Source organism: Hoplias malabaricus, chromosome X1 (genome assembly GCF_029633855.1).
Source record: "Hoplias malabaricus isolate fHopMal1 chromosome X1, fHopMal1.hap1, whole genome shotgun sequence".
NCBI lineage: Eukaryota > Metazoa > Chordata > Actinopteri > Characiformes > Erythrinidae > Hoplias > Hoplias malabaricus.
Genome location: NC_089818.1, coordinates 24,560,535 through 24,583,540, shown reverse-complemented (window position 1 = coordinate 24,583,540; position 23,006 = coordinate 24,560,535). Strand labels below are relative to the sequence as shown.

General features: G+C 43.2%; 2 protein-coding genes across 2 annotated transcripts in view; both read left to right on the top strand.

The window, feature by feature from the left end:
• LOC136675964 (endophilin-A2-like) overlaps positions 1–530 on the top strand; it is a 22,290-nt gene extending 21,760 nt beyond the window's left edge. The window contains exon 10 of the mRNA XM_066652791.1: positions 1–530. This exon is cut by the window's left edge and continues 1,999 nt beyond it. The gene's annotated coding sequence lies outside the window, so the exon portion shown is untranslated.
• Positions 531–4,344: 3,814 nt separating this feature from the next.
• On the top strand, positions 4,345–21,659 carry LOC136675998 (signal-transducing adaptor protein 2-like). Its single transcript, XM_066652844.1, has 11 exons — positions 4,345–4,542; positions 11,659–11,730; positions 13,192–13,311; positions 15,143–15,199; positions 16,782–16,930; positions 17,726–17,857; positions 18,571–18,640; positions 18,737–18,839; positions 19,156–19,248; positions 19,928–20,056; positions 20,862–21,659. Exons 1-11 carry the CDS (start codon positions 4,456–4,458, stop codon positions 20,918–20,920), a joined length of 1,071 nt encoding a protein of 356 aa, XP_066508941.1. The 5' UTR covers positions 4,345–4,455; the 3' UTR covers positions 20,921–21,659.
• The last annotated feature ends 1,347 nt before the right edge of the window (positions 21,660–23,006 follow it).

Here is a 23,006-nt window from a genome sequence, read left to right as displayed (position 1 = left end):
TGTCTGTGTATCTCCATAGAACTCCTCTCCTTCCCCATTGTTTAGGGTAAAGTTACTTCCATTCTCATGAACTGAGGGTTAATATTGAAATTAGATACAACAGGTAAAAAAAGGAAAAACAACTGACCAGTTCTAACAGTGTTTACATGGTTTTTTTTTTATTTAATACATGTTTTTGAATGTGTGGATATCTGTATATTGTCTTTGCACATTGAGTCACCTTTTACTGTTGTTCATGATTTGTACCAGTGCAGCAGGTAGTGTCTGTCACACAGCTGCAGGGTCCTGGAGGTTGTGGGTTCGAGTCCTACTCCGGCCGACTGTGTGTGAGGAGTGTGGTGTGTTCTCTCTGTGTCTGCGTGGGTTTCCTCCGGGTGACTGTCTGTGGAGTGTGGTGTGTTCTCTCTGTGTCTGCGTGGGTTTACTCCGGGTGACTGTCTGTGAGGAGTGTGGTGTGTTCTCTCTGTGTCTGCGTGGGTTTCCTCCGGGTGACTGTCTGTGAGGAGTGTGGTGTGTTCTCTCTGTGTCTGCGTGGGTTTCCTCCGGGTGACTGTCTATGAGGAGTGTGGTGTGTTCTCTCTGTGTCTGCATGGGTTTCCTCCAGGTGACTGTCTGTGAGGAGTGTGGTGTGTTCTCTCTGTGTCTGCGTGGGTTTCCTCCGGGTGACTGTCTGTGAGGAGTGTGGTGTGTTCTCTCTGTGTCTGCGTGGGTTTCCTCTGGGTGACTGTCTGTGAGGAGTGTGGTGTGTTCTCTCTGTGTCTGCGTGGGTTTACTCCGGGTGACTGTCTGTGAGGAGTGTGGTGTGTTCTCTCTGTGTCTGCGTGGGTTTCCTCCGGGTGACTGTCTGTGAGGAGTGTGGTGTGTTCTCTCTGTGTCTGCGTGGGTTTCCTCCGGGTGACTGTCTGTGAGGAGTGTGGTGTGTTCTCCCTGTGTCTGTGTGGGTTTCCTCCGGGTGACTGTCTGTGAGGAGTGTGGTGTGTTCTCTCTGTGTCTGCGTGGGTTTCCTCCGGGTGACTGTCTATGAGGAGTGTGGTGTGTTCTCTCTGTGTCTGCGTGGGTTTCCTCCAGGTGACTGTCTGTGAGGAGTGTGGTGTGTTCTCTCTGTGTCTGCGTGGGTTTCCTCCGGGTGACTGTCTGTGAGGAGTGTGGTGTGTTCTCTCTGTGTCTGCGTGGGTTTCCTCTGGGTGACTGTCTGTGAGGAGTGTGGTGTGTTCTCTCGGTGTCTGCGTGGGTTTCCTCCGGGTGACTGTCTGTGAGGAGTGTGGTGTGTTCTCTCGGTGTCTGCGTGGGTTTCCTCCGGGTGACTGTCTGTGAGGAGTGTGGTGTGTTCTCTCGGTGTCTGCGTGGGTTTCCTCCGGGTGACTGTCTGTGAAGAGTGTGGTGTGTTCTCTCTGTGTCTGTGTGGGTTTCCTCCGGGTGCTCTGGTTTCCTCCCACGCTCCAAAAACACACATTGGTAGGTGGATTGGAGACTCAAAATTGTCCATAGGTGTGAATGTGTGAGTGTGTGTCGCCCTGTGAAGGATTGTCGCCCCCTCAGGCTCCGGACCCACCGCGACTCTGAACTGGATAAGGGTTACAGACAATGAACGAATGAATGATTTGTACAGACGTTTTCAGCTGCAGTAGAATCAGGCCATAAATGTCTAAGTAAAAATGATGAATTGATTGAAATTGTGTAAAATCACCAATGTGTTTTTGTTCTGGAAGTGAGTATTATTCAGGAGTGTGTCCCACTGTGCTGCAGTATCAGCCTACACTCTTTGAGAAAGGCTGTACATTAGAATCTTTTAAAATTGCTGTAAGGAGACGGTTACATGCATTTGAAACATTTTGATTGGAGCTCCTATGATGTGGAGTATTCTCCTTCTCTGTCCAACACTTGGTATTTGGAGCCAGAGGAGTGCAGACCCATTTTATTAGTCAGTGTTTAACTATGGAGATTACACCATTACTAACTAGAAGGGGAGTCTTGGACGTATCTGTACAGTTGCGACATCTCCACCTCCACTGGCTTCTCTAGCTAAAGAAAAACTGGAATCAATCAGGTCCTATTCTTTTAGCTCTGGGTGGAACTGACTCGTCCATTCTCTATTCATTGGTTCTCGGTGAACTACTAAGAGTTGTGGTAGTTTGGGGAACTTTGCTCAGGTATTTTAACTGAATTGAGGTTATAGTATTCTCTGATTTACTCAGTCTTTACGTCGTGGTGTTACCGAGCTGAGATGGTGAAGTCTAGCTCACGCTTCCTCAGAAACTCGTGAATCCAGCGGCGCCCACATTATCACTGAGTAGCTCAACAGACTTGCAGGAGAACACTAACTCCCCGGTTCTGTTATGCTACTTCAGGCCCCCACATTGGCTAGTATTGTCCTGACTGACGGGAGGAAAGGGATTACTGTCATTCTCGGTCAGAAAGTGAGACCAGTTGTGCTCTCTAATACTCGCAGCAGTGGATGGCTGAGGCGTGACTGCGGCTGAAACTCATGACCCTTCATTAACGCTGAATGGGATTCTTGGCAAAATATAAAAAGCAGCTGTGAAAAACAGCTTTTGTTTTGAAACTTGCACTCATTTGGGATCCAAGGTCATTTAGAGGCACTTAGGAACTGGTCTCAGATCAGCAGTACGATCCGTTTGTATTCCCTTCCTCACATTAGCTGATATCTTTCATCTGGTTTAATTACATTTGCTCTGTGAATCCAGAGAGACCTCTGTTCACTGAGCTTTCTCCCACATCACGAACATGTGCCCTTTTTGTTAATGGGCTTTTAATTAAAGTAATCAAATTCCTGTCGATCTTTTGTAAGTGGCCTATAAAGATGTGCATTGTGGTGGAGCTGATAGTGTGGTCCTTCACTTTAACGCAGACACACTGCCATCTCAAACCCTTGTGTGTTCTGTGTCATCGAACTTGGGGATGATATTTTGCATTATTTTAATATGTGGCCTATCATTAACCAAAGTGCAGTAACTATATTTGAATACAGTGCAAGGAATAACAGGTTTAACGCCTAACATTAAACATGCGCTGGACGCGGTCCTCTGTAGCTTTATGATCTGTTTAGTGAAGGACTGCGTTTTGAAAATCAGGCTTCGTGTGTGACGTCTTTTCAGATTCTGTAACACGAGAAAACTCTGTAATGTTTGTAATGGCTCCCATTTGTTAAAAATGTACAAGGATATGATATTTTCATTTAAAATAAATAGAAAAAAAATGTCTGGGGCTGCTGTCTTTTATTATTATCATTATTATTATTATTATTATCATTGGAAATGAAGGGATTTGGTAGATTGTGAATGAACCAGACAGGATACTCAGAGTAAGGCTCTAAAAAAGTCAACATGTGAGAAATATAATGGAGGAGCATTTCTTCATTTTATGGAGTATGTTGTATTTTATAACGTCTCCTTCTTTCTCTCTATGTCTCTGTCTCTATCTCTCTCTCTATCTGTCTCTCTATCTCTCTATCGCTGTCTGTCTCTCTCTATGTCTCTGTCTCAATCTCTCTCTCTCTCTATCGCTGTCTCTCTCTATGTCTCAATCTCTCTGTCTTTGTCTCTATCTCTCTCTCTGTCTCTTTCTCTCTCTCTGTCTGTCTCTGTCTTTGTCTCTATCTCTCTCTATCACTGTCTCTCTCTCTCTGTCTCTATTTTTCTCTCTCTCTCTGTCTCTATCTCTGTCTCTCTTTCTCTCTCTCTCTCTCTCTCGTGTATTTCATGAGCTGCTCGATTTCCTCAACAGAGTCCATCAAGACAAAAAGCCTCACTTTATGCTCCTCAAGGCTCGAGGGCAGAATCTAATCGACGTCTGCCATATTGCTCCTCAATGTGAGCTGTGAGCAGACTATTGTCTGTTCGCTAACCATTCTCTTCAACCTAATTCTTTCTCCACCCCTTTTCAGACAAGCCCCGCCTCTTCTTGGAGGACTGACCAATCACAGCATTCTACAACCACCGCTTCCAATCATAGATAAATAAATAGGTGTTCTTATTTTTGTCATGAATTTAGAAGGAACAGGAGGATGACGCGTCTGTAGATGATGATGATAATAATAATAATAATAAAGAAGGAGACGGCCAGCAACAAAATGTATTAATATTAGAACTTAAAGAGAGGATATTCTGGAGGCTACATATCAAGAAACAAAATATAGAAATCATGTATAACTTCGTAAATATTTACCAAACTGTTTTTCCATTGTCTTAAACTAACCAAATAAATATTAATTATTCACAATAGTCACAATACGAGTGGGCGGGGCTTGCCCCAATAGGAGTGGGGGAAAAAAACAACCTCGAAGAAGGTGTGTCATACTCTCAGTGTCTGCAGTCCAGCAGTGAAGACTCACACACACACTCTCTCTCTCTCACACACACACACACACATAGGCTCACACACTTTCTCTGTCTGTCTCTCTCACACACACACACACACACACAGCTGGACAGACCGATGGCGGCGGCGCCGGTCAAGCCTCGCGCGCAGCTCCCACCCTGTTACTACGAGGGATATCTCGAGAAACGGGGACCTAAAGAAAAGGTGAGGGTCGCGCAGTCGTGTGTGTGTGTGTGTGTGTTTATCTCCTCACACTCGGCTGTGCACCGGCGTGTCGCCTCCATTTGCGCATGTGTGTGAGTGTGTTACAGTGCATTGTGTGGATGGGCGAGGCGCGAGGAGCTTGACAGCTTTACAGAGGTTCTTTCGTCAGAGTTAAAGCCACTGACCTCAGTATGAAGACGGCGGATTCGTTAAACGAGGCTGGAAACTTGTTTTGGTGCTGGTTCTTCCTCGAGTTCTGAGGTTCTGACAGCGCCGGGCGAACAGTGCTGAGTGACCAGCTGCATGCGTTCAGACGGGTCCTTTTTTAAGTTGATATTGTGACTTCACTGCAGCCAGTCATTTTTCTATAAATCAGTCTTTCGGTCATTTTGTCTGTCAGTCGGTCTTTGGTGTGTCAGTCAAATAGTCAGTGACCTAGTCTGTCAGTCAGTGGTTGTGTTTAATTCAGTCACAAACTCAATCAACGAATCAACCATTCATTCATTCAGTCTGTCAGTCAGTCATTTAGTCACTCATCATTCAGTCAGTCATTGTCAGTCAATCGGTCAGTCATTTAGTCACTTATCATTCAGTCAGTCAGTCAGTCATTGTCGTCAGTCAGTCAGTCAGTCATTTAGTCACTCAGTCAGTCAGTCATTTAGTCACTCAGTCAGTCAGTCAGTCATTTAGTCACTCAGTCAGTCAGTCAGTCATTTAGTCACTCATCATTCAGTCAGTCATTGTCAGTCAATCGGTCAGTCACTCAGTCATTTAGTCACTTATCATTCAGTCAGTCAGTCAGTCATTGTCGTCAGTCACTCAGTCATTTAGTCACTTATCATTCAGTCAGTCAGTCATTGTCGTCAGTCTGTCAGTCAGTCAGTCAGTCATTTAGTCACTCAGTCAGTCAGTCAGTCATTTAGTCAGTCAGTCAGTCAGTCAGTCATTTAGTCACTCAGTCAGTCAGTCAGTCATTTAGTCACTCATCATTCAGTCAGTCATTGTCAGTCAATCGGTCAGTCACTCAGTCATTTAGTCACTTATCATTCAGTCAGTCAGTCAGTCATTGTCGTCAGTCTGTCAGTCAGTCAGTCAGTCATTTAGTCACTCAGTCATTTAGTCACTCACTCAGTCAGTCAGTCAGTCATTTAGTCACTCAGTCAGTCAGTCAATCGGTCAGTCATTCAGTCACTCAGTCATTTAGTCACTTATCATTCAGTCAGTCAGTCAGTCATTGTCGTCAGTCTGTCAGTCAGTCAGTCAGTCATTTAGTCACTCAGTCAGTCAGTCAGTCATTTAGTCACTCAGTCAGTCAGTCAGTCATTTAGTCACTCAGTCAGTCAGTCAATCGGTCAGTCATTCAGTCACTCAGTCATTTAGTCACTTATCATTCAGTCAGTCAGTCAGTCATTGTCGTCAGTCTGTCAGTCAGTCAGTCAGTCATTTAGTCACTCAGTCAGTCAGTCAGTCATTTAGTCACTCAGTCAGTCAGTCAGTCATTTAGTCACTCAGTCAGTCAGTCAGTCATTTAGTCACTCATCATTCAGTCAGTCATTGTCAGTCAATCGGTCAGTCACTCAGTCATTTAGTCACTTATCATTCAGTCAGTCAGTCAGTCATTGTCGTCAGTCACTCAGTCATTTAGTCACTTATCATTCAGTCAGTCAGTCAGTCATTGTCGTCAGTCTGTCAGTCAGTCAGTCAGTCATTTAGTCACTCAGTCAGTCAGTCAGTCATTTAGTCAGTCAGTCAGTCAGTCAGTCATTTAGTCACTCAGTCAGTCAGTCAGTCATTTAGTCACTCATCATTCAGTCAGTCATTGTCAGTCAATCGGTCAGTCACTCAGTCATTTAGTCACTTATCATTCAGTCAGTCAGTCAGTCATTGTCGTCAGTCTGTCAGTCAGTCAGTCAGTCATTTAGTCACTCAGTCATTTAGTCACTCACTCAGTCAGTCAGTCATTTAGTCACTCAGTCAGTCAGTCAATCGGTCAGTCATTCAGTCACTCAGTCATTTAGTCACTTATCATTCAGTCAGTCAGTCAGTCATTGTCGTCAGTCATTCAGTCAGTCTGTCAGTCAGTCATTTAGTCACTCAGTCAGTCAGTCAATCGGTCAGTCATATAGTCACTCAGTCAGTCAATCGGTCAGTCATTCATTCAGCCAGTTAGTCATTGTCGTCAATCAGTCAGTCATTGTCAGTTAATTAGTCAGTCATTCATTCATTCATTCGGTCATTCATTGTCATTCATTCAGTCAGTAATTCAGTGAATCAACAATTCATTCAGTCAGTCAGTCAGTAGGTCAATCAGTATTTCAGTGACTGTCATTCAGTGAGTAAGTCAGTCATTAATTCTGTGTATCATAGACCTTACTTCATATTACATAAACATGAAGCCATCTTCAGAGTAGCAGGCTCTTGTGGGGTGCTCCAACCCTGGTGCACTAGCGAAGCCCCAGTGATGTGTGTTAGTCTGGTTCAGTCTGGTCTGATCCCGCAGAAAAGCTAACGTAGCACGAATGGTTGAAAAGTTATTGTTGTTTCTGATAGAACATGTCAGATTATAGTGTATTGCCACTTGCTGTGTATTAGACTGAGTAAGTGCAGACCAGTCAGAGTGCCCTACATAGAGCACATGAGCATCAGAACCGGAGCACGGAGCAGCAGAGGAGGATGGTCTAATGAATCACTTTACCTTCAACATCTTATGGATTGTTGGTGAATGTCACCACTCTGTGGAAGGACAGTGGCATCTTTCAGCTGGATAATTCACCAGGCCAAACTGCAAAACTTTTCAGGAACGGTTTGAGCATTATAATAGTGTTCACGTTGTTGATATGACCTCCACATTCCCCAGGTCTCAATCCAATCAAGCATCTGTGGGATGTGTTTAAAGAATGTTAGACCCATGGAGGCCCTCACCTGGCAACTCACAGGACTTAAAGGATATGCTAATAATATCTAAATGTCAAGTGCCACAGGACTCCATCAGAGGTTTTATTTATTTATTCTTAAAACGTATTTATTTTTGGTCAATTATAACATTTGGTTAATGTTATGGCTGATTGGCGTTTTACTTTCTGGTGGAGAAAACAAATTGTACAATATGACTCAAATACCGTGTTCTCCCTGTGTCTGCGTGGGTTTCCTCCGGGTGACTGTCTGTGAGGAGTGTGGTGTGTTCTCTCTGTGTCTGCGTGGGTTTCCTCCGGGTGACTGTCTGTGAGGAGTGTGGTGTGTTCTCCCTGTGTCTGCGTGGGTTTCCTCCGGGTGACTGACTGTGAGGAGTGTGGTGTGTTCTCCCTGTGCCTGCGTGGGTTTCCTCCGGGTGACTGTCTGTGAGGAGTGTGGTGTGTTCTCTCTGTGTCTGCGTGGGTTTCCTCCGGGTGACTGTCTGTGAGGGGTGTGGTGTGTTCTCCCTGTGTCTGCGTGGGTTTCCTCCGGGTGCTCCGGTTTTCTCCCATGCTCCAACAACACACATTGGTAGGTGGATTGGTGACTCAAAAGTGTCCTATATTTTGGTGTGCATTAGAAAAAGGTAATAGAATTTCCCTGCTTAAAATGTCTTAAAATCTCTAAATTAGTTTGGTTTGTTCTGATAATGTTACATTGTCCTGATTTGTTGTTATGGAACATTATAATAGTACAGCACTGGACAAATAACAGGTGATGAGTAAACCACAGAAAATGAAATAAAATAAATAAAACATAAACCACTTGGAAAGATTTAATCAAAAATACATCAGTCTATGTCTCTGAAACGAAAAAGGAGTATAACAATATACTTTTAAAGAAAACACGTATCACCCAGAACACTCACACACACACACACACACACACACAGATAGAGATAATTCAGCCTAATTCTGATTAAATGAACCTACAGGCCATTAATGTCCTCATATCTCACAAACGAAGCAGAACACAAGATGTATTGACTTGGTCATGCCACGTTTATTCATGGAGGAATCATTTGAGGCTTAATGTGATTTCTTGGAGCTGCTCTGAGGGAAATCTGATCTTGCCAGCTGCAAAGTGAGTCAATCTGCTTTTAGTTCTGCAATAGGTTTTATTTCCTCACTCCTGAAATCTGGTGACAGCTAGGAGAGACTGGAATGACAGCGGTATACACCCATAGCACAGGGAAAAAATAGAAAGCGGTCTCCATGTTATCCCTGTAGTTACTCAGAGCCAACAACGACATCAGCTGGAAAGACAATGGGACTTGAGCCTAAAGGAGTAATAAGTTACGTTATGAAACATTCTACTGTATAATATTATACTGACTGATTTGTACCAGCACTGCAGGTAGTGTCTGTCAAACAGCTGCAGGGACCTGGAGGTTGTGGGTTCGAGTCCCGCTCCGGGTGACTGTCTGTGAGGAGTGTGGTGTGTTCTCCCTGTGTCTGCGTAGGTTTCCTCTGGGTGACTGTCTGTGAGGAGTGTGGTGTGTTCTCTCTGTGTCTGCGTGGGTTTCCTCCGGGTGACTGTCTGTGAGAAATGTGGTATGTTCTCTCTGTGTCTGCGTGGGTTTCCTCCGGGTGACTGTCTGTGATGAGTGTGATGTCTTCTCCCTGTGTCTGCGTGGGTTTCCTCCGGGTGACTGTCTGTGAGGAGTGTGATGTCTTCTCCCTGTGTCTGCGTGGGTTTCCTCCGGGTGACTGTCTGTGAGGAGTGTGGTGTGTTCTCCCTGTGTCTGCGTGGGTTTCCTCCGGGTGACAGTCTGTGAGGAGTGTGGTGTGTTCTCCCTGTGTCTGCGTGGGTTTCCTCCGGGTGACTGTCTGTGAGGAGTGTGGTGTGTTATCCCTGTGTCTGCGTGGGTTTCCTCCGGGTGACTGTCTGTGAGGAGTGTGGTGTGTTCTCCCTGTGTCTGCGTGGGTTTCCTCCGGGTGACTGTCTGTGAGGAGTGTGGTGTGTTCTCCCTGTGTCTGCGTGGGTTTCCTCCGGGTGACTGTCTGTGAGGAGTGTGGTGTGTTATCCCTGTGTCTGCGTGGGTTTCCTCCGGGTGACTGTCTGTGAGGAGTGTGGTGTGTTCTCTCTGTGTCTGCGTGGGTTTCCTCCGGGTGACTGTCTGTGAGGAGTGTGGTGTCTTTTCCCTGTGTCTGTGTGGGTTTCCTCCGGGTGCTCCGGTTTCCTCCCACGCTCCAAAAACACATTCGTAGGTGGATTGGCAAAAGTGAGTGTGTGTCGCCCTGTGAAGGACTGGCGCCCCCTCCAGGGTGTGTTCCCGCCTTGCGCCCAGTGATTCTGGTTAGGCTCTGGACCCACCGCTGCCCTGAACGGATTAGTGTTTACAGACAATGAATGAATGAATGAATGAATAGTGGCCTGAATGTATTAGAGATTCTGTACTTGATCTGTTTTAAACACGGCTGCCCCTGTGTGTAAACAGGGTCAAACAGGGAATATAAAGCAATTTGATTCATTCTTAAGAGAGGTGCACTTTATAGAAAAAAATGTAAAATTAATAATTTTGAGATTAAAATGATTGAGTTTCTTTGAAGTCTCTTGCTCAGATGTTAAGAGGGGGTTTGTGGTTTGGACGTGTTGTGTTTTCACTATAATTAAGCTGACACTGCACAAAAACATATCAGTTGTAAACGCACCAAAGCACAATCACACACCAGATATAAACAGTGCTCAAAAACAGTATTGGAGTATTGGGGCGCTCATATCGCCCAGCACTACTCTCACTGTCTACCTGGGTTTGGGTGGAGATCTCGCTAAAGTCTCACGCTGTGCTCTGATTTGTTGAGATATTAAAACAATTAAATCAGTTAAACTAATAACAGGAATCTCACTATTCGTTATCATTTCTAAAGACATTTGTCCATTTTGAAGCTGTAAATATGTGAGAAGTGTCTCATATATATTTTTGCAATATCACTGTTCAAAGCTCTAAGAAAGCAATGTTTGAGCAATAGCATATTTCTGTAAACACACAGACAAAGACAGAGAGAGAGACACACACACACACGCGGCAGAGAGCAGGTCAAAGCGATATCCTCAGCTGGGTGGCGTGATTTATGATTAATTGTTTAGCATCAGCTGGCTTTTAAGTAAAATGTAAATGGGGGGAAATTCAGGACAAAAGGATGAGGTCACAATATTGATATCTGGGGTGGGTGTGGGGGGTGGGTCTGAGGTTCAGGTGCAGAGGGAGTGTGTGTGTGTGTGTGTGTGTGTGTGTGTGTGCGCGTTTGTATGTATGTATGTATAAGTAGAGGGGGTGCTTGTAGATTAGGGACAGCTGTGCTCTCTCTCTCTCTCTCTCTCTCTCTCTGTGTGTGTGTGTGTGTGTGTGTATGCCCTTGGGGGCAGTAAGCTCTGCCACTGAGCTCAGGATTTGGAAAGACAGACTGTAGAGAATTACGAGAGAAAGGGTGCAGAAATTGCAGTCTATTTGCTTCACAATCAGGAGACAACCAAACCCAGATTAAGTGTATGTGTGTGTGTGTGTGTGTGTGTTGGGTACTTGGCAGATGATGAGACGATGGTGATGAAACTGATGAAGGCTCTAAATACAGTGTGTATATAGGTTCAGTGTTCAAGGCGATTAATAAAGCGCCAAATGGAGAATTAAACTGGAGCAAGACTCACTTCTGTTTATCTTTAGAGTCTTTAGAGAGTCTGCTGAATTTTTTAACTCCCCTTGTAGATAAAAGTATATTAAATTGTGCTGAAATGGTTATTTTGGAACAACAAATCTGTACTACATCACTACTAATATGTAAATTAAATTATAAATTGCACTTAAAGTACACTGAGTAAACCAGTCAGTTTTCTAATACAATGGGAGTCTATGGTCTGAGCTGCGTGACCGAAAAACATGTTAAAAGGGTTTAAAATGATAAATAAAATATGCCATAAAATAAATCTCACTACAACGAACAAACAGACGCCCCGTATATTAAATATATTTCATTGAATATAAATAATATTAATATATCAGTTTATTTTGTTGCAATAGTGTGTTCTTGAAATTAATAAAAGTTCTTTTCAGTGTTTTGTCATTTCACCAACAATGAAAATACCCTGAAATATCATGATATTATTTTAGGGCCATATCGTCCACCCCCCATTGGATAACTATTGTGTTTTGTTCTACTTCCACAGGTTTCAAGGCGTCTGTGGACATGCCTGTGTGGCAACACACTATACTTCTTCAACAATGCCAAGGACACACATGTAAGTATTACAGTAGATTTCTGCAGTGCTTTCGTGGAGCTGCTTTGTATAAATACTCCCCCAGTTTCCTGGAAAGTGGTGTAAAATATTACATTTATTATATTTTGCTTCTGGTCAACAGCTTTGTTATTGTTGCTTTATATGTTGTTTGAGATTAGATAGAGTATCCAAATCATTTCATATTTGATATAACAGTTTAAGCAAATGTGCAAACACTGTGCTTGTGAAATGATTAAGCAAAACCTGTCCTTTGGTTTGTGTTGAGATTTTTTGATGTATGCGGTCAGGATCCTTGTCGGGAAACCTGTATCAAAACTATGACACTTGCTTTTGGGACCAAGTCAGAAGTAATGTAGAAGTCAATAAATAAATATGTGCTAAGATAATCTGAGATATCTTTGTAATGTTGTAACAATGCTAACTGCACTGATAAGCACTTTGTGGACATTGACCGGCTGTCCTGTAATTCTTCAGCCAAACAAAGTGGTGATCACGGAGGACATAAAACAAAATATGGTTATAAAAAACACATGTGGGAAATATGTAAAACACATCTAATAGAACACATATATAACACGTTAGCTATGCAAACATAGCTAACAATAAATGGAAGCTTTCATCCAAATTTTGAACATAGTATTTATACACAGGGTCAGATGTAAAATAGCCTATGCTAGTTTATTAGCGCTTCACATAAGGCCTCACATTCTTCTGATCGTAAACTACGACATGCCTACTATCATCTGTCTGTGAAAATTTAAGCATCCTACACCTAACCAGGGTTGCTGTGGCCATTTATGATCCGATTAGCAACCAGCTACCGCTAACAACTACAGTTAATCATTGGGCCCACCCCAGGAGTACCCAACACACCCACTTCATTGCTAACTTTTCACAAGGCCCTTCAGGTAGGCAACTCCCCGCATCAGTGTTTTACGGAATTAAGCCCATGACAACTCCAGAAGGCTCAACAATGAAGTCTGCTGTCCCAGGCTAGTTTTACAGCCCTGTCAGACTCTTACATGTAGATCCCTGCTGACTAAGCCTATATCAGGCCCCACTGTCACCGTTAATGCATGCTCAATGCCACCATTTCCATATGAGCCACCAAGAAACACAGTAACATGACCACAACCCAGTCACCTGCCCTGTCCTCCACCTACCTAAAACACACCCCAGCCATTCAACATTTACAGTGCATTTCCCAACTAGTCTGTGCTCTCCTTATCCACAACCTCTGACTAGCCCTTTTAGCTAATTCGGATAACTCATCTACCCTAAGACCTTGGCCCCTAAAGCCAAACGGCAAAAGCAAGGATGTGGCAGACTCTGCTACAAATCCCCTAAATCCTAACACATATTTAAATGTTTTATGGAAGCTACAGTATTTGTATCTGTATCAGAATGTGTTCTATCTCGGTGCAATATTTGAACATGATGTGTTTGTCTCTACCCACACAGTATGTAGAGAAGCTGGAGCTGAGTGGGTTTATTTCTCTGATTGATGACTGCAGTCGAGACAGGAACCTAGAAGCAGCCAGACTCAACCTGCGCATGAAAGATGGAGAGATCAAACTCACTGTGAGCAAAGTTCTGTGATAATCACTAAAAAGCTGTTCAGCTCCTCTGTTCAATAAAATGATTTGTCTAATATTATCTATGACGCGACTTGTCTTTAAACAAACAAATTGTCTAGAAATCAAATAAATAAAGTATCTGGGAAACAGGGCTCAAACTGGGGTTCACGTTCACAAGTCTTATCAGTTTTGATTAGAAAGCTATGTGCAGTTATGTCTGCATTTCCAAAGACAACAGAGCTGGTACTTTCCACCTGGAGATTGCAGTCAATAACGTATCCTTCCCCCACTAACCAGGAATATGCTTTGGAATGCATAAATTCTGTACATAACGCATTTTAAACATGGCTGCTCTCATGTGGGGGACCCACTCTATGGAGCATAAACTGGCTCTAACTTAACTTTGCTCTATATATAAAATATTGTGGCCTTTACAATTATTGCTCCTTTTCCAACAAGGGTTTGTTAATGTATTTGAAAATAATTTAGATTTTCGACAGTGTATTTTGGTCTCCTGCTCTTTCCTCTGAAAGACCTTGGCTCATAAAACAATGAAGCAATTTAAACCGTGTAATAGATGATACATTACCCGTCACTGGAGCTTTCACAGGAGCTTTTTTTTTTACAGCTTTCTTATGTACTTTCAAATCATAAACCATGCAGTTATATGAGTGTTAAAGCAGCAAAACAAACTAAACTTTAGTTTGCTTTCAAGGCAGCAGATCACATACCAGAAGCCAGTGCATTTGAATGGCAGAACAAGCAAATCCACTGAAGCTAAGCAGGTTAGGGCCTGGCTAATGTTTATGTGGGAGACCCCCCTCCCCCTCCGAGGGAAAATCCTTGAGTGTTTGCTGGAAGAGGTGAAAGCGGGGTGAAAAATGTATCAGCTATGTTTCCTATGGTCTCCTGATCGCACCCATTCTCAAATAAATTGGCTTAATCATTCTCTCAGGTCTTCTCGATAGCTGATAGTGTGGTGAGCATACTGTCACGGATTAGCTCCTAGGATTAGCATGGATTAGCATTATCCAGGTGGATGTTGCACATAGGTGGTGGCTGAAGTGACTTCCTAACGTTCCAGTGAATGTGAAGTGCTTTGGGTGTTTAAAAAAACCCTATAAATGTGTAACTATCTTTAATCATTCTTTTAATGTGTTAAGCTCCCAAAACACTTCCAGTTACATGTAGAGTAGGGTGACCAGACGTCCTCTTTTACCCGGACATGTCCTCTTTTTTAGACTTAAAAAAAATGTCCGGGCGGAATTTCACAAACGTCCGGGATTTTGTTTTTCTAGAGCTTACATAGAACTTCGAGAAGTTTCGTTCACAAACTAGTCCCGCCCTCCCCTACTCCGATTGGTTCGCTCGAGTGAGAAGGGGGCGTGGTGAAGTAGCCTAAGATCTTCTGATTGGACGGTCTGACTGTAGAGCTACCGTTATTGGTCGATAACCTTCTCTGTAAACATTTAATTGGTCAGTGCACGTCAGTAGTCCTTGTTTACGTCAGGCAAAGCTCATGTACCTACCCTCATCTCGAGCAGCTATGCCGAAACGTAAATGTAAGTTCTCGGATGAATTAAAAAAGAAATTCACATTTTTTGTGTAGAAAATAAAGGTGTAAAGACGTGTCCTCTTTTTCTGCATCTCAGATCTGGTCCCCCTACGTATAGATACATGAATCTTGACTGAATTTACACACAGCGGCTAAGAGCAATGTTAACTATTGTGATTTTCTGTGACGGTGTGATGACATTTTTGATTCTGTTATAAAACTCTCTGAGACTAATGGCAGTCGCTGATATAACCATTCACTGTTGTGTTTATTCCCTCAGGCTCCTAATCTGGAGGCACGTGAGCTGTGGAAAGGATTCCTTTATTCTGTAGTAGATGTGAGTATGGCTTATTTTAAAGGAGCAATCAGGCATTTTTCAAACACATCGTGATCTGGATATTTTCACATATGGGGGACCGACCTATTGGAGAATAAACTGGTTCATTCATAACTTAATTTTACAGAATGAAAATGATCACTTACGTAACTTTAATGTCATTGGGTGTGACTTGTACTATTTCTCAATAGTCGTCCATTTTATCAGCCCCACTTTCTCTATAGAGGTACTTTATAGGTCTAAATTTACAGAATGTAGTTTATCAGTTGCACTGTGTACCTTGTTAACCACCTTTCCCCCTATTCTTCAGTAGTGAGGACCACCAGAGAGCAAGTGTTTGTGTGGTGGGTCATTTTTAGCACCTCCCGTGACACCCAAATACGATGATAAATCTGTGGTTGTCCTGTGGGGGTCCGGACCAATGAAAAACAAAGTAGAGATCACACAATTGCACAACTCAATTGCACTTATCTGGTCAGCGGAGTTGAAACAATGAACAGTGAGTGTAGAATGTGTTTGTGTAACTTCATTTTGACCAGGAACTACACACACACACACACACACACACACACACACACACACATTTCCTAGACACACTTTCATTCAAAACCATGGCATTTTGCAGTTTCGGGGCCTAAATGACCTCATGAGGTTTATCTTGGGATGTGCACATTTTCAAAAATAACAATCAGAATTCGTTCTAAATGGAAGCAAATGTGTAAATTTGAATAATTCTGTACCTAAGTACATTTCTTTTTAAACGTTATATACTGCACCTAATTTACACACTTTAAAAAACAGAGCAGATGCACAGTAAAATATAATATAAATGTAGGAAGTGCTGGTTGTATGTAACTGTCCAGTCTTTTGTGTTAGAGAACGAGGTCGGCTTGTGTGTTTGTCTAAGCACTTATAGCTTAACAGAACAATGAAGACAATAAATCACTTTAATAGTAAGCTCTTAATCCTCCATTAATGCATTGTTGTGTGTGTTAATGCTCCTGGAATGTGCTCTGTGGTGTTCTTTCTGGATCGTCTAAAGCCTCGGTTCACAGCTTTGTTGATTTTAAGTTGAGTGTTAAATCGTGGAAGTGTTTATAATTTCCACGTTGGTTATTTTCCATCGGTCAAAACACTTCAGATAACACAGCCACCGTACGGAAATGGCTCGATTATGATGTCATACTCATGTTTATTGATAGGTTATGGGGCTTTCTGCAGTAGAGTCCGTACGTGACCCTGTTTTTGATGGTTTGGGGACAGCTGTCATATTTAAAGCACATCTTAATCACTGCATTTGAGTCTTTGGTTTATTACAATTTTATTGTATTTTATTATTTTTATCTGTAGGTTGCCAAGATACAGATATGTACACACACGTATTGAGCTGCCTTGTAGTTTTACTTGCTGTATATATATCATTTTTTAGAACATTGACACCAAATGATCACTTTTTTACTGTATATTTATATTTTTCAAATATATTCAGATGTGTTCTGATAATTATTTTTAATCCAGTTTGCAGCAGTGTATTTTAACTGAGTGTATGTGTAATCAGTGCTCTCTTCTCTTTGGATGTCAGTTAGCAGTCCCCACAACTCTGACCCTGCTCCCGGGGCAGCTGCACATGCTGAAGGAGGTTGTAGAAAAAGAGAGACAGAGAAGAAAACGCTCCCTCTCCAGAGCTCCGTCCTCTCCCCTCTCCCTGCCTCTTGTGGGGGAGATACCTGCGTGAGTATTCCATCTGTGTGTGTACGTGTGTTCATGTGGACACCTGCGCTGTGTGTGTACGAGTGCAAACTGTACAGTGGGTCACTGCTTTGTTTGTAACAAACCTGAAAAACAAACCATTTATTTATAATTTAAAATGAAAGGAATCTAATAATTGCTTGAAAATTGCTTGTAAGAAGCAGTTGTTGAAATCAGTGGTGAGCACGTTCGCCTCTCAGCGCTGGGATCTCGGGTTCAAGTCCCGTCCGGGTGGAGTTTCCATGTTCTCCCTGTGTCTGTGTGGGTTTCCTCCCATAGTCCAACAACATGGAGGTTAGGTGAATTGGCTTCTCTAATAACTGTCCTGGTGTGTGAGTGAGTGAGTGTGTATGGGAAACAATGTCTGTATGTGTGTGAGTGAATGTGTGTGTGCCCAGATATGGATTGGCACTCTGTCCCGAAGCTATATAAGAGTAACAATTAAAAAAATAAATTAATTTATCTAACTTTTTTTACATACAATTTTGATGCCTGTTGAATCTGTTTGGACAAACATACCTTAAAATTGACTCCATCTATGACTTATGTTTTATATAACCATCAAAATGCAAGGCTTTCTGTCAATGTGCACTTTCATGGACATTATTTTAATAAGGTGCTCTGTGCATTATTTATATTTCATAGTATTTTTTATAGATTTAATTACTGAGGGCCAGTTAGTTATTTCAGTTACTCCTTGTTAATGTGTGTGTGTGTGTGTGTGTGTGTGTGTGTGCGCGTGTGTGTGCGCATGTTTGCATTCTTTATCTGGAGCAGGTGTTTCCGACCTGTCTCTCGCACAGAAGCAGAAGTGCTGTTAGAGAGACACCCAGACTGTGGGAACATGCTTCTGAGGCCTGGAAGAGACGGGACATCCCTTGCTGTCACTACACGACAAGACCTCAACGGGTGCGTCAGAGCGCTGAGAGATTTTCTCTTCTGTCGTTGTCATACTCCGTTCACCTTTTTACATAACCGTTTTAAAATGGCAGCTGCAGACGTAAACATACAGATATCGTTCGGCATTAAATTACATTCCAGGGCTGTCTCTCTGTCACTCTACACTTCTGATACATTATCTCTGTTTATTTTTATTTTTAGATCTTCTTTACCCACAGTACGTCTCATTATTCTGCCTCTCAGGATGTCACATTTCTGTCTTTCATTCCCTCTCTTTCCTTCTCCCACTGTCTCATTTACTCCCTCCCTCACTGACTGTCAACAGAGTCCTTACAATAGATATAAGAAGGTCTTTCTCCGCTGTGGCTGTGTTGGCAGTACTCCCGGGCAGTGAATTCCTCTCATAAAACCTAGCCCACTATCTCTTTGAATGGGAAAAGACTCCAACCCCACAGTTATATGCCACAGTAACATTTCCAAAATAAGTGTGTTTAAAATCACTGGTAAATTTTGATTAAATTTGAGTCAATAACGTTTAGCATTTGGCTCAAATAAAGAAAACATTTTTTTGATGTGAAATATTTCAAAACCAGAGGTTCCAAAAAGGCCCACTGACCTTTCGCATTCATTTAACGCCTCCTCCCTTATGTCTCTGGACACACTCGGTCACATTTTGCTGTTTTGCTGCTTTTTAAACATTCCTCTAAACATCTCCCCGACAGCTCAGTGTTCAGACACTACAGAGTGACCCAGAAGCAACAGGGCGGCTACATCATTGACGTAGAAAATCCGGTACGTGAGGATTCAACTTCTCTAAACTGATAAATATGAACAGACAGTGAGCTGACCTAAGAGACTGAAGGGGATGTTGCATCACACATTTCACAGATACCGTGTCCTACGCTGCATGACGTCATCAACGCTCTGGTGGAGAAGACAGCGGGAACTCTTCAACCTTTTCTACTGGAGGAGCCTTACGAGGAAAATATTAGTACGCTCCAAACACACACACATAGGTTTAGTTCACGTGTGTGCACCTCACAAACACAGGGGTGCCATGGTATTTTTGGGATTCACAGAAGAAAATGTTATAATGTGTTTCATAAAGTAACAGTATGTAGAAGTGTAGTGAATGTGGGTAAACTGCAGATCATAAACCTCAGGAACACTGTATTTAATACGGGAACAGCTTTTCTCTGCACATCCGTAGATTCACAACAGACACAGATTTTCACGTGTTGTTTATTGTCTGAGGAAGCGCTTTGCTGTGTCTTCACTGACTGAACTGTGCACTGCATTTCCACCAGCGTACATTTCCTCTAATGATGAGAACGGAGAGAGGACTCTGCACTGTGCTCCTACAAGCGCTTTCTCCCGAGGACCTGCACTGCCCCCTAAAGGTACAAGACCACCTCAGAACACTTGTGTACACAGAAAAACCTGCACTCTCTCTTATAGTCATCATTTTTAATAAGAGGGACTTCATTATTCCAGCTATAGAGCAACAAGCTGTTTATTTCCACTACTGTATGAGCTTAGAGTCTTTAAACAGAACCTAGAGCATTTACATTTAAGGAAAAACTGCTTCTGAAACATAAATCATAAAAATACAAGATAAATCCTATTACAAATTAAAAGAGCTCTTTTTTAGTCTCTTGAACATTGTGTATTGAAAATGTAGCTGACAAAATTACAAAGAAACCATTTCTAATATTTGAGTGAACGACTTGATTGTGTTTTTATGAATATATAAAATATAGGATTCGATGCCTGTTCCACAGTCAGCCACTCAACTGGTAACAACTGATGGTGCCATGGTGAGATGTGAGAAAAGCATCCTCCAAAGGCTCAGTATTTCAGAGCGAACAAAGATCTTGTCTCACCACTTTGTGCCAAATTTTGTGAAAGAACTGTCAAAGAGTTTAAAAACTGAACAAGTGGTGTGCTGGGGTCACCTAGGAACACTAGGTGTCAGTATAATGGCTGTGAAGGAAAGTTATTGGAGAAAATGACTGAATTCTTGTTTAGCTGTCGTTTACAGCTCAGTAATGTGTGTGTGTGTGTGCGTGTGTTGAGCAGGGCCAGAGAGGTGGACACTAAGATCACAGACTAAATCTCCAAGCCCCTCCCACAGATCTTTAAGTCCTCCAGGTTCTCCGTCCAGCCCTTTGAGACGACTGGTGCTCGCCCCATCACCACTTACACAGAGTAAGCACGTACAGTTCAAATACAAACACTCACATGAGGCTTGTGCTTTTCCCCGCATTGACACACAGTGATCGTGTCTCAAGACGCTGTTAGGTTTTTAAAATGAGTAACACCACATTCATTCATTCGTTGTCTGTAAGCGCTTATACAGTTCAGGGTCGTGATGGGTCTGGAGCCTACCTGGAATCACTGGGCACAAGGTGGGAACACACCCTGGAGGGGGCGCCAGTCCTTCACAGGGCGACACATACTCACACATTCACTCACACACTCACACCTACGGACACTTTTGAGTCTCCAGTCCACCTACCATCGTGTGTTTTTGGAGCATGGGAGGAAACCGGAGCACCCGGAGGAAACCCACACAGACACAGAGAGAACACACCACACTCCTCACAGACAGTCACCCGGAGGAAACCCACGCAGACACAGGGAGAACACACCACACTCCTCACAGACAGTCACCCGGAGGAAACCCACGCAGACACAGAGAGAACACACCACACTCCTCACAGACAGTCACCCGGAGGAAACCCACGCAGACACAGAGAGAACACACCACACTCCTCACAGACAGTCACCCGGAGGAAACCCACGCAGACACAAGGAGAACACACCACACTCCTCACAGACAGTCACCCGGAGGAAACCCACGCAGACACAGGGAGAACACACCACACTCCTCACAGACAGTCACCCGGAGGAAACCCACGCAGACACAGGGAGAACACACCACACTGTACCGTGAAGGCCGCACTTAATCTCAGTGTAACTTATCTTTGCCCCTGTCCTTCTCTCCCAACAGCAGCTTTTACAGAAGAACTAAAACAGAAGCTAGAGAAGAGACGCACCAGTCAAGACTGACCTCCTTCTCCTCATCCAGTCAGCACCCAGCTGTCTCATTCTGCCTGTGCCTTGTGAATAAGAGGACGGACCAGTCGCCTTCAGACAAAGTCCCTGCTCTGTGACATCCGGTTCCAACCCCCTTGTGTTTGCATCAAGCTTGTTCAAAGAGCTATGGAAGCAGAGTCTAATTTTCATGGTGCATTATGACAGAGCTGAGCAAAAAAGTTCTAGTGAAAATCCCTCAATCATGAGGCTGTGAACTCGATCTGGAGCAAGTCGAGCCGACACTTCAGTGCTTCTCCAGATTGCAGCAAAGATGCCTTTCTACTCAGGTTTTTACCTGACCACACACGCCTTGGACAGAGGTTGGATAAAAACCTTCACTCACCAAGAAACAAGCACATTTAACCATGAGAGATTAGACTGAATCACTGCTGATTTAAAAGAAGCACTGACTGTAGATTTCATGTTTGTTCTGGTTTATCTGCTGTAAGTGTTCATAGGGTTTCATAGAATTAGAATGACATTGCCTCTGGATCCATGAGTGTCAGCGTTCTATTGATGCTTTCTGTGACCTGCAGGAAAAGACCAAGACCAGGAAAATGTTAAGCTCATGTTAGGACAAAATAAGAGCAACGAAGAGCAACTGTCAGATTTGTAAGTTAACGATACAGTTTCTGTAGAGAGTGAAGTGTTGGTACTTGTGATCCAGGTTGACTGACTGTACTGTGGTTGTCATTACTGGTTTGTGTAATGAACGTGCATGCTGTTACTGTTTGTACATATCTAACTTCATGTGAGTGTTGCAGTTGATTTTTTGTTGTATTTATTGAAATTAAATGGATGTTTTTTCATGAAGGGCAGCATTCCTTTAACCTTATAGCACCACAATGCAGTCATATGTATTTGGTTCCAGGAGTTTTTAAATTTGATTTTCTACATATGGAAAGGTACAACTATGTGTCTTACCCTTAAATTATACCTCTTTTTCAACAAGTGGACACAGTTCCATGAGTTCCTAATTAAAGGTTTGTGATATTTAGTCAAAATACCATTATCACAATTTTTGAAGAGCCCCTTTTTAGAACTACAGGTTTAGCTCAGTTATATTTATTCTCTGTGACATGGGGGTGCAGCAGGTAGGTGTCGCCGTCACACAGCTGCAGGGTCCTGGAGGTTGTGGGTTCGATTCCCGCTCCGGGAGACTGTCTGTGAGGAGTGTGGTGTGTTCTCCCTGTGTCTGCGTGGGTTTCCTCCGGGTGACTATCTGTGAGGAGTGTGGTGTGTTCTCCCTGTGTCTGCATGGGTTTCCTCCGGGTGACTGTCTGTGAGGAGTGTGGTGTGTTCTCTCTGTGTCTGCATGGGTTTCCTCCGGGTGACTGTCTGTGAGGAGTGTGGTGTGTTCTCCCTGTGTCCGCATAGATTTCCTCCGGGTGACTGTCTGTGAGGAGTGTGGTGTGTTCTCCCCGTGTCCGCGTGGGTTTCCTCCGGGTGCTCTGGTTTCTTCCCATGGTCCAAAAGCACACGTTAGTAGGTGGATTGGCGACTCAAAAGTTTCTGTAGGTGTGTGTGAGTAAATGTGTGTATGTGGAAACTCTTATTTCACCACATTTTGTGTTTTACAAAATTTAACCCCACCTTTACACTCTCCCAAAAATGGGCCTGGTGATCCTCCGATGAGGGTGCAACCATTTTAAATTCTCAACATTGGTGGTCTTAAGGGGAACAAAATCAGAATGGCTTATTTTATCACATGTTTTCTGTCTTAGGCAGCCCAGTGTTTGTGTTCGTAGGCACTTCAGATACCAACATTAATGTGCAGAAGCACTCAAATGTTTTCATTTTTTGTCCCCCTTTAGGTTCAAACCACACTAGCAGGAGTTTGCAAATACAGATTTCCAAACAGCAACCTAACATAAGGCACAGTGTTAGCGAAAAAGTTCCATGCTTTGGCTTAAGATGTAAACTACCCTTACGTCTTCATTTGCCACACACGGATCCATGAAAACACGGTTATCTCTATTTCTACTAGTGACGGGAATTTCGGCTCTTTTGGGGAGCCGGCTCTTTTGGCTCGGCTCTTCATAAAGAGCCGGCTCTTTCG

Bases quoted from the DNA above. Each gene is read 5' to 3' on its own strand.
- LOC136675998 (XM_066652844.1), top strand. From the start codon at position 4,456: ATGGCGGCGGCGCCGGTCAAGCCTCGCGCGCAGCTCCCACCCTGTTAC. The intron at 17,858-18,570 runs GTGCGTCAGAGC...TCTCCCCGACAG, and splicing joins ACACGACAAGACCTCAACGG to CTCAGTGTTCAGACACTACA. The intron at 18,840-19,155 runs GTACGCTCCAAA...CATTTCCACCAG, and splicing joins GCCTTACGAGGAAAATATTA to CGTACATTTCCTCTAATGAT.